General features: G+C 36.1%; 1 protein-coding gene across 2 annotated transcripts in view; it reads right to left on the reverse strand.

The window, feature by feature from the left end:
• Positions 1-10760: 10760 nt before the first annotated feature.
• Positions 10761-12500, reverse strand: part of LOC144967738 (procathepsin L-like) — a 17200-nt gene continuing 15460 nt past the window's right edge. For both annotated transcript variants that reach the window (XM_078905319.1, XM_078905320.1), the window contains one exon: positions 10761-11679. In XM_078905319.1, coding sequence (XP_078761445.1) covers positions 11580-11679 — 100 coding nt within the window. In that variant the 3' untranslated portion in view covers positions 10761-11579. The remainder of the gene's footprint in view (positions 11680-12500) is intronic.

A 12500-nucleotide genomic window follows, 5' to 3' on the forward strand; every position in this document is an offset into this window, starting at 1 on the left:
CCAACAATTTATATTTTTGACCAGTTTAACATTTAATTCGGCTTTTAAGCATATGGTTCGTTCCGACATAATACCGTTTTGAGACGATGGGTCACATTTGGTACAAGTGTGAGGTGTGTAGTTGCACTGACTCGTTCTCCTCCAATATCTGTCACTGCCTATAACCAGGTATTCAGTCACACTTGACTGGGGTAATAGTAATAGTGTGAGCTACAGTGAAGGGCTAAAAATAATGACATAGTGCAGTGGCCAAAGTTTTGCTACCATTGTCACCAGTCCACTCACTGGCAAAGCTCAAAAAAAAACATTGCTGGTTCACAGATACCATGATAACTAAAAAAATGTATCCATTGTCCAGTTAATGCAAAGGATAAGTATTTTACAACATTAAAATGCAATATCCACTAAATGTACCCAAAACCTCTTTACAAACAAAGGGCCAAAGCCAAAAGCAGAAATTGACATGTAGGTATGAGACATAATGCGTATAAAGCTTAATAGCCATATTCTCATCACAAACATATTATAACATAGAGATGACTGAGACATTGAGTAACAGTAGAGTAGTGGCTTGGAGGCCCTAATGCCCATTGTCGCATAGTTTTTATTCCCTATAGTCTTCTGGCACTGTTCTACTTACTTCATTTTTTGTTATTATCAACATAAGTGCCTGCTCCATTCACTTTTATGAACTAATATTCACCCCCAATATCGGAGCTTACTCAATGTCTCAATCATCTCTATGTTAAATGTTTGTGTTGAGAATATACTATTAAGCTTAACTGCTGATGTAAAGTCACCCTTTTGAGGCAAAGTCACCCCTGTTGACGGTAAGTTAAAATTCATCTTAATACCTGCTCTACTGTATCACAGTTGTGTGCACCAGCTGATGAAAGCCTACAAAGCCATTTCAGCATCATTGCTGGCGTAGGGGCAGGTAAAGAGATAGTAAAAAGGTTGAGCTTTATTGAGCTTTTATATAGTGCAATAACCACCAAACATGCTCAAAGTGCTTTACAAGGGATCCCTGGCCAACAGCAACACGCACTTAACATGTAGGACATGACATGATGCCTGTTAGGCGAAATTACGATATTTTTCGGACAGAGACAACGCTGTTAATGGCCATGTACTCATTTTACACCTGAGCACGGTGAGAGAATGTGAGTAAAGAGTCTTTTCCAAGGACTCAACTATGCGCTGAGCAAGGCTTGAACCCAGGATCTTCCGATATGAAAGACCACATAGCCACTTTACTGTATCACAAAGTTGTAGAAGTGATGATGGTAATGATGATGATGATGAAAATATTTTGATGATGATGAAACTTGCAGAAAATAGACCTCCTTCTTTTACTTATTATTCTTAAAGTGACTCACTTCCCACAACTCACACATTTACGGGTCATGAACAAGTCAAACTGTTACGATAAAAAATTAAAGGTATACTTTTACCTTGTCAAAACTCTTTAACTTTCCACGACTGAATAGAGCAAAAGAATGAGATCATCTTATCACTTATCAGGAGGGTCACACCGTATAAAATTTCAATTTAGGAAAAAGGGCACTTTTGGAAAGATGTGGTCCCCGCCGTGCGGAGTAATCTTACCCATGTTTTATAAGCCAGATGCTTCATGTTGTCAAAGAAAAATGACAGCCACAATTTTAAAAGATGTTTCTGGTCACATGAAATGCCATACAATAAATTAAGATCTGGTTAGATCAAACAACTTCAGGTGAAATTACTTAATTATATTGAAAAGAATACACCAAATCCCCCCCCCCCCCCCCCCTCCACCCCTTAAAAAAACCAAACCAAAAAAACCCCCCCAAAAAACCAAACCAAAACAAACAAAAACAAAAACAAAAACAAACAGGCAAAACCCCTCTATATCACAATGATACACGTGAAATGCAACTTTATGAATTACATCGACAACTATGTTCAATTTGATAAGTCTCAAATAAAGTACAGTTCAACCTGTGTAAGATGGAATCGAACGGGCACATGGAAAATTTTCCACTACAGATAGGTTTCCATCATACACAGGTTTTCATTTTTCATCATGAGTGGTTAAAAAATGAACAGCACATGATTAAATATCCATGCCCACAACCCTGCAAAACCTTTTCTATTTGATGATGCTCAGCTTACAATAAATACCTATGTGTAATCTTCTTTCTTGATAGTTCGCAAAAAATAAAAATGCATTTATATGTTGTTTGTTTGTTTGTTGGTTGAAAGGTGTGTCTTTGTTTTGTTCATGTTGTTGTTACATTTAATTTGAGTAATTCCTTCTAACATTATTTGTTCTCTTCTCTCTGAGTTCTTAATAAGACCAATCATAAGTACTACTACCAGTTTGCGAGTTGGAACCACCTCCTTGATTTGTGCATTGGACTGCCTTAAGGTCCATCCCTTTCAAGTTCATTTCATTGTGGGAAAAAAAAAGATAACTACATGGCTATGTTAATCATGTAGACAACCTTTGATGATCCTTTGATGTCTACAGCTACACAACTGTCACTCATAGCTATCGTAGGAACAATATCATAGGTCCAGACATCATTTCAAACTTATGCTCTCATGAGTTCTTGATATTTTGACCAACGATTGGTGTCTCACATTCTTGACCATTGAATCATCCATCCTTTTGACACATGTCAATGGCTGTGGTCACGGGTGAAGATTTTCAAGATGTCCGAGCAGTCACTGACTGCCTTGAGAACGACTCAAAGTTGAGTCACATTCTCCGACCCAATGAAATCAATATTGAAGCAAGGCATAGAGGTAAAAAAGCTAATTTTTTTTGAAAACAAGAAAAAAAAATATCACCAATCTCATCTACTTGATAAATTGAAACTACTATAAAAATCAACAAAATTGGTTAATAAATTTTTTTTAAAGTTAAAAAAAAACTACAATAAGCAAAAGTAATTTTGAAATCAAATTTACTGGTAAAACAGTTGTTTTTCAAACAATTTTTCTGAAACTAAGAGTGCCAAGTTTTATACATAACAATAGGATAATACTTTGATGGCTGGCCATGTTTTCATTTTGGACGAAGACTCTGGGAAAGCTTGAGTCATGAGTAGGCAAGAATATAATGTAGCAATGGAACAGAGAGGATGATACTTTTATTCTTCAAATATTCTTCTCAATATTGTATAATAATGAAATAATATAATGTAATAATTCTGCATCAGAAAAAAATAAACCCAAATCATTATTACAATAAAATTGATATCACGAATGATGAAATCCACCCACAAATTTTAATAAGAGAACTAAAAATTACTCACAATAGATTTTTGTGTTTACAAAAACTGTCGTCAAAGTCATTTTTCATCACCAAAATATAATTTCTGTATTTAACTTTTTTGTCGGTATGCTGACATATCATCAAAGCTGAAATGAGTCAGCGGTTTGAATTATTTGCTTACTGCGGCAGAATTAGAGGTGTACAATTTTTTATCTAATGTCAGGAATTTGAGATTTTCTTCCACTTAATTGGGAAAATCCGTTATACTGTGCAAATTTTCCGTCTTACACAGGGGGATTTCTCAAATGGGAGCAGAGTGTTCATTTTCACGTTAGACAATTTCCATTATGTAGAGGGTCAGAATAAAGGAATATAGACGGGAGTGGGGGGGGGGGGGATTTATTAGCTATTAACTGCTTAGGTTGGATAGTCTACAGTTTCAGAATATCCTGTCACAGTTTTAACATCTGTCAATAATAGAAATTTGACAGGGATTGGTGTTACCCCCCCCCCCCAGATAATATTTTTTAAAAAGACATAAGAAAAAATTCTCCCTCTTTATCTCTTTCCCTGTCCCCTAGTTGAAAAAAAACCCGGTTGCCGACTTGGTAATTTAAGTTTAAGGAACCACGTCTCTCGAAAAGTGTCGGGAAAATCACTATCTAGATAGTAGACCCGGTCTACACTTTTCACCTTTCTTCAGTTCTATGTGGAGTGATTATGAAAAATCGACATCCTCCAAAGTATCACACTGGAAATCTGACGTAGGCCGTTTCTCCCTCTTTTACTTTTACGTTCTTTCAAAAGGCTGTCATTATCCCCAGACACCTGTCTGGGGATAACGAATTTTCATTATCCCCAGACAGGTGTCTGGGGATAATCACAGCGATTTTTAAAAGTTCATCAAGAGTCGGTGAATCTCTATCTTCATTCATGACTTATAATTATAATAACAAAAGACACCCTACCTGGTGCAGTTAATGTATTTTATAAAATTAAAAATATAATGTCTTGCAACTTACGAGGCTTGTCATCTTTGCCTTTAGATTGATATTAGGGAATATCCTCCATTGTTTACAAATCACACCCAATCTCAGCAGTCGAGAAAACCAGTTCAGATAAAATCATAACATTTGGGTTACACACAGTTTCAGCCGTTCGATTGAAAGGCGTCGTTTCATTGTAATTTCGTTGTGTAACTTTTGAATTCCCTCCTCCTCAACAGATGTTCGCCTCTACCTCCTCCTCCTCCTCTTCCTCCTCCCTCTTCTCCTCTTCCTCATACGCCTCCTTCTCATCCCCTTCTCAACTTTCGTCTGTCTATTCTTACTCACCCATCTTTTGGTCAATGTTTCTGCCATACAACTTATAGGTACATATATTCACATTAACACAATATTATGACATTTATCATTAAATTAAGAAACATTAAATACCTACCATACCACACCCTTGTCTATCTATCTATCCATCTATCTATCTATCTTTCTATTTATCTATCATCGATCTATCTGATTATCTATCTATCTATTTATCTATCTATCTATTGGCCCATCCATCCAGTCATCTATCTATCTATCTATCTATCTATCTATCTATCTATCTATCTATCTATCTATCTATCTATCTATCTATCTATCTATCTATCTATCTATCTATCTATCTATCTATCTATCTATCTATCTATCTATCTATCTATCTATCTTCCCTCTCTCTCTAATATATATATATATATATATATATATATAATATATATATATATATATATATATATATGAGTGTTGGTGGGTACTTGTAGGTGCGAGAGTGTTCGATAATGTTGGTTAGAGCGAATATAAATTATAAAGTGACTCACAAATTTTTGGCCGAGACAAATGTTTCGATGCTCTCCATGTCGTCAGTCGACATGACTGACGACAAGGAGAGCATCGAAATATTTGTCTCGGCCAAAAATATGTGAGTCACTTTATCGATAATATATATATATATATATATATATATATATATATATATATATATATATATATATATATATAAATCGATCTATCTACTATCTATCTACCTATTTATTTATCTGTCTATCTACCTATCTATCTAACTCTCTATCTATCTATCTATCTATCTATCTATCTATCTATCTTTATATATATATATATATATATATATATATATATATATAATATATATATATATCTACCTGTCAGCAGCATTCCACACAATAGATCACACCATTCTATAACACTGTCTTTTCGCGAATTTTGGAATCAGTAACATCGTCCTTCAATGATTTAAGTCATATCTAAGTAATAGAACACAATCTGTCTTGATTGATGGCAAGCAGTCAATTGATTTATGATTGAACTTCGGTGTCCCACAAGGCTCGGTCCTATGTCCAGTGCTATATACTCTATACAGTATGCCCCTTGGGCGCGCCATTGAGCCCCATGGAATGAATTATCACATGTATGCGATGATACGCAGCTGTATAAGTCTGTCGTCCGTCTAGCATGTATGTGGCTTCGCTTCATGTGGAACAGTGTTGCGCTTCCATAGAGCGTTGGATGCAGAGTCATAGACTAAAACTTAATGAAGAAAAAAATGACCACACCCTCTAATGTCAGGAAGACTGGTATACATAGTATGTCTATTATAAACAGCCATATCTCCCTGACAGATAGAGAAAAAATATTGGTTTTGTACTGGACGACTCTTTAAGCCTGGAACACCAGATTAACCAGATGGTGAGGACCATGGATTTTGATTTAACAGATTGCATAGAATGAAACGGTTTCACCCATCCAACCAGCTTAAAGCACTTGTCAATGCTCTCATTCTTTCACGCCTCGACTATTGTAATTCGCTGTTGGCGGGCCTTCCTGACAAGAAAGTTGACAAACTCCAAAAGGTACAGAACATGGCGGCCAGAATGGTTCTGGGCATTAGACGACACGAGAAAACAAGAGTAAAAACCATGCTCAGAACACTACACTGGCTGCCCGTTCGAAAAAGAATCGAACACAATATTGCCCTTTTCTCTCAACGCACTAAATTCCCGATCTCCGAACTACATTCAAGAACTTGTGGTCCCCTACTCCCCGATTCGCCAGCTTAGGTCATTGGAGATCCAACTACTAAAAGTGCCAAAATACAGGGCTTACTAATTTCGGCGATAGATCTTTTTATAAAGCAGGACCTACCATTTAGAACTCGCTTCCTTTGTCAGTAAGGCTCATGGGCATCCTGGAAAATTTAAAGAAAAATATGAAGACTCATCTTTTCAAGCATTTTTTTCTCATTGAGTAAATTATACGTTTTATTATTTTTTTTTTCCATTTTGTTGAATGTCAATTTCATTTAGTAAAACTTGCATAGTTTATGTGTGTGACTGTTGTGTGTGTCTGTTTGGCTCGGTATGAGTGTGTTTATGGTTTGACAAGTATATTGTAAAGCGCTTTGAGGCTTCGGTATTTAGCGCTATAAAAGATCACTTTATTATTATCATTATTATTATTATTATTATTATTATTATTATTATTATTATTATTATTATTATTATTATTATTATTATTATTATTATGATTATAATAATAATAAATAATAAATAATAATAATAATAATAATAATAATAAATAATATAATAAATAATAAAAATTATTATTATTATCATTATTATTATTTATAAATCTATTCGCCGATCCATCCATCTATCCATCCATCCGTCTATCTATCGATCTATCTATCTACCTACCTACCTACCTACCTCTATCTATCTATCTATCTATCTATCTATCTATCTATCTATCTATCTATCTATCTATCTATCTATCTATCTATCTATCTATCTATCTATCTATCTATCTATCTATCTATATATCGATCGATCTATCTATCTACCTATCTATCGATCTATCTATCTATCTATTCTCCGCCAATCCTCCAATCCGTTATCTCTCTATATTTTCGTCCCTAATCTATTAGTCTCTCAAGAACTGTTTCAACCTCGTTTACTCATACGAACAGCCCTGCTCATCGCCACCGGCACCGTTTTTCTCTCATAAACATATCCCCCCCTCCCCCCTCCTCCTCCTCAACCACCTCCTTCTCCACCTGAAGAACTGTTTCTGCCTCTTCTACCCATATTTACAGCCCTGTTCATCGCTAACGGCACCTCTTTTCTTTCATTAACACCCCCCTCCTCTTCCTCCTCCTCCTCCTCCTCTTCCACCTCCACCTCCCCCTTCTCCTTCACAACTGCAACCTCATGTCCATGGGAAATAATCCATGTTATTCTGTTTTTCAAATATTTACTTAATGCTTACTTCCCCTCCCCTTTTTACATCGAATCCAAAAAAATATAAATCACAATAAAGATAAAAACCAACAAACAAATAAAAACAAAGCAAAAAAAAAAAAAAAAATAAATAAAAAAAAAAAAATTAAAAAAAAAGAAGAAAAGAAAAAAAAATCACCAAAAAACAAAACAAAAAAAAAAAACAACAACAACAACCCCCCCCCCCCCAATAACAACAGTGACAATAACAACAACAACAACAACAACAATAAACAGAATTAAATAAATAAAAATAAAACGTACAACAAATCATTCATTCTTCTCAAGGAAGAATTCTCTTTAACTTTAAAGAATATCCCGGGTGGTTAGGGAGGTGGGGGGGGGGGGGAGGCTGGAGATAAGCGAGAGGAAAGGGGGTGGGGAAGGGGGGGGGGGGAGGGGCGTAGAACGAAAAATTTACATATTTATTGTGTTCGTGTTTTTTGTCTCTTGACAAAGGCCAAGGGTCGAAACGTCGTTTGTTTTGTGTTGTTCCCTTATATATGAGTCACATCTACTCATTTTATTTTTCTCTCCATAGAACGAGATAACAACATCGGTGTCGGTTGCAACGTGAGTGACGGAGGTAAAATTTCTTTTCAACGAGACAACGAGATGTCCACTGGGTGGGGTTCCTGACCTCTCACAGTGGGCAGGGAGGCACTTACTGTGTCTTTTATCCCCCTATATCTGTTTTCCAACATGCTGCCTGTCTTTGTCTTGGGATGAGATTACTTGGTTTTGTCCTCACCCTGGCCGGAGTCCTTGGCTGCGAGGGAAACAGTCGAATGTATAGTTATAGTTTTGGGAGATTATATTTTTTTCCTTGTAAATCATCTCTCTGTTATGCACTGTATTATATTTTGTTAACATTATTATATATTATAGTAAACATTTGAGTGTATTCCTCGTAGTGGGGACCTGTGCTTGTGCCCGGATGAGACTTTTAGGTGATCTCAAACTAAGTACTTTGATAGTGTGCTCTTGGAATCTACATCTGTTTCCTATTTGAACCAGTTCCCCTTTGTCTTCCTTTTTCTTGGGTGATTTGATTGTAATTCTAGAACTTTTTACTATTCCATTTTTTTCCTTTTTACTGACGCTGATATGACCTTAATGTTACAAGTGCCGTAAAACCCTTAAAAAAAAAACAAAAAAAAAAAACAAAACAAAAAACATAAAAAAAACGAGATGTCCACAGCAGTAGTCAAACCTGGATCCTTTTGGTGTCAGCCCAACACTTTGTTGACCTACTATCCCCCTTTCCTTCTTAGTTTTTCTTCCATAAGCCAAGACTAAGAGTGTGTGTATGATATGTCTTCGCGCATACATGGGAAAGTGTATGTATGTGTGTGTGTGTGTGTGTGTATGTATAATTGTATGTAAGGATGTATAATGACTGATTACTGCAGAAATATAAAATTAATGTCGTGTCAGAAGTAAACTTTTTAACTTCACTGCATTATAAAATAATAAATGACATTTATATTGCGCATTTTCAATATTACATGAGACTCACTTGCTTTAAACTTGAGCATTTATGTAGCACAATATCCAATAACATGCTCAAAGAGATTTACAACGGGTCCCAAGCCAACAGCAACATTTTACAAGTAGGACGAGACATGATGCCTATTATTCGATTGTACCTTTCTTTTTTATAGAGACACCGCTGTTAATTACCAAGTACTTAGGTACTCATTTAACGCCCTAGTACAGTGAGAGAATGTGAGTAAAGAGGCTATTCCAAGGACTCAACTATACGTCCCTCAAGACGGGACTCGAACCTTGGATCCTCCGATCCGAAGGCGAGTGTCATGCCACAAAACCCCAGTCGCACGATATTATGTAAGACGGTTGATAATTTTGGACCATAATTTGCTTAAGAGGCGACATTTCCCGTCCTAAAGATTACTTGCTGCTGTTGGCTTGGAACCTTAGGCTAAAATCGTTTTAAGCACACCACATGGATATTGCGCTGTTTCAAAGATAACTTTTTATGCTAGTTTATTTATATAGGGACACAGCGCGAATATTCAAAAACATTGTCACTTGTACGAACACACTCAATGATCGTTGACGTTTTTAAGAGATGACATTACCTTTCGACTTGGGCACCAATCTCAAATTCTTCCTCATTTGAATGTTAATATTTTAAACGGTTCCAATTTAATTGTGTTCGTCGTACAAGATCTTACAAAACAAAACTGTTCGATCTGTGCTTAAAAAATAAAATAAATCACATGATTTAGACTAGCAAATTACTTCAAACTCATCGCTTAAAAACACCGTGTTCCATCAGCACCAAAATTGCCAAGTCAGCGGGTTTTTGATGTTCTACAACAGTTTTCTGCCTTTAGCGGGAAATATTCTTTAATGTTGCACCAGATCCAAGAGTCTCTTTGCCTATATTATGGAATTTCCTCAATACAGGTCAGGTTGCCTCGGTAAAGACCGACGAGTGCTGATAACCCTAATTTTTGTGGGGTCCATTGTGTAATGGGAATACTCCAGACCAACACAAAATATTGTCTATGACAACAATATTAGACCAAGCCCATAAATGCGTTCGGCTGTCAGACCTGCAAATGTGAGCACGTCCATGAGGACCATTCATGGTAGAGATGGCGGGTCAACTCAAAAAGAAATCGCGATAGCTCTGTTTTGGATTGAACCTTATGTTTTACGCCCGGACGGCGTTATGCATGCCAATATAGTTGCCACAACCGTGTGAATGAATGAATGAATATGGCTGCGCTGTTTCCATGGACGCTTGCCGTGAATGAAATGTGTTACTTCGAGTGTGTCAGTCTGTTTCTGATATCCAGTTAGTAATTAATTTGTTTCCATAAATCTCTGTCCAGTGCAAGTGTTCTTAGCTTTTGAATGTCATTATGTGTGTTAAGATGCTGAGGCAATTGGATATTTCCTTGTGTTATTGAAATCAGTTCTTCGGTTGTTGTTTCTAAATATATTTAATATTTTTGAGATCTTGATTCAATGCTGTTGGGAGTAAAGTTGGTGTACGCCATCTGTATTTGGCTCCTTAAGGGTATTCGAACTAGGTACATGTAGGATACGAAGCAAAGACAATACCGCTGGGCAATGCTGGATTTTTAACGAATTTTCTATTAACCACAAAAGCAACGAAATAATTCAAATTATCGATTTATAAGGAATGAAATGTATTGAATATTTATTAAGCACTAAGTCAGTAAATGATTAAATGTTTAGTTTTAGCTATGAAAGTAAATTATATGAAAATTTAAAGAGACTCAAACTAAAAAAATACTTCCTTGGCGTCGAGGCAAAGAATCTATCTTTAATAGCTTGACAGCCAAACAAACAAACAAACAAACAAACAAACAAACAAACAAATAAACAAATATATTTGATTTATACTGAAGCAATTAATCTAAGGCTATGAGAAATGGTCGCAACGTTTGTAATATTCTTATTTCAAAATTCAATTATAAAATTTCTAATAAGGAAAGTTGGTATAAAATGAAATGTTATTATTAATAAGTTTTAGCTTGACCAAAATACCCTGCCAATTTCATTTCACTATATCATATTTTATTTTCTTAATCAACTCAACATAATACGACTTTTGAGACGATAGATCATATCTTTCTGATCTGTCGCAATGAAGTCCCAGGTTTGAGAGTGTTTGATAATGTGAGGATCATTTTAATCTATCGATATTTGATGGAGGGGCTTTCTGGCCAAAATCTTTTTTTTTTTTTAAATGTGTTTTTTTAAAGAGTTCGTCAGCTTTGGCTCAGCATTTCTATGACTTCTTTACAAATTTGTCTTTTTATCACATGCGATATGAACATATCCATTTTCACAGCCGCATTTATTTTACTATAAATCTACATAGTATGAGTATTTTATAAATTCATTCATTTATTCGTTCATCAATCCAACCATTCAATCTTTCTCTCTCTGCAGGAGTTGAGTTATCCCAATCTGTAGCAAAGTACTTCATACAACAGGATAACTGGCTTGATTTGCTATTCCACACTGGTTGTCCTTGTTCCTGCTCATCTTGACATAGCCACTAAGCCCCCAGGATGCGCCCCAGCTGGAGAAAGACAAATATTATCTGTGGTGAATTAAATTGTAGAGGGTTGAAAATGGCGGGAACTTATCGGTTTTCAACGTTTACGCATTCAATTTGGATATAGATATTATATTAAACTAAAATTTGCTGAATAAAAACAAAAGAAAAGTAAAAGAAATATCTAGGTAGTCAATTAATATGCAGTGCTTGACCTCAATCCGACATGTACAGTCGGGAACAGATATATCGACATCGTCGGGACCGCGGTAAAATGTCGATATAAGCGTGAATTCGATATTATATCAGTCATTCCAAAAAATGAAAGGGAAACAAATGCGAAAATGGCAGATAGTCAATAGAGATGTCAATCTTGATGATTTGGTGGCCTTTAAAACGGGTGATTTTGAAATTAATGACGGTTCACTTTATTTGACTTTAAAAACTATGTTTTTTGTCGTCTGCCTATGAAGGCCAAGAATAATTTTATGGACCCTTTTTCTCAGCACTGGCAAGGACGTCAAATAGGGAATGAGATTAGCGGAAGAGTAGCGTCCCTTGATTGGACGTCACCCATGGTCTGTGACGTCACCGGCGGAAAAGTTATTAGAGAGAGGACGTCATGTTGGTTGTGTGCATGCGTCTCTCGTCCTCGCTTCCGGTGAAAGCGGCTAGAGACACTTCAAAACCAAATTGACGTTCTCTCTGTAAGGTGACGTCCAATCAAGGGACGCTACTCTTCCGCTAATTTCATTCCCTATAAGGTAGGTAGCGCCCTCGTGAAGTTGCTATGCAAAACAGTGGAGGGTCTTGATAGCTACTATAGTGGTATGGCCGGAAACTGG

Source organism: Berghia stephanieae, chromosome 3, assembly GCF_034508935.2.
Source record: "Berghia stephanieae isolate SIO BIC M18660-M18661 chromosome 3, UCSD_Bste_1.3, whole genome shotgun sequence".
NCBI lineage: Eukaryota > Metazoa > Mollusca > Gastropoda > Nudibranchia > Aeolidiidae > Berghia > Berghia stephanieae.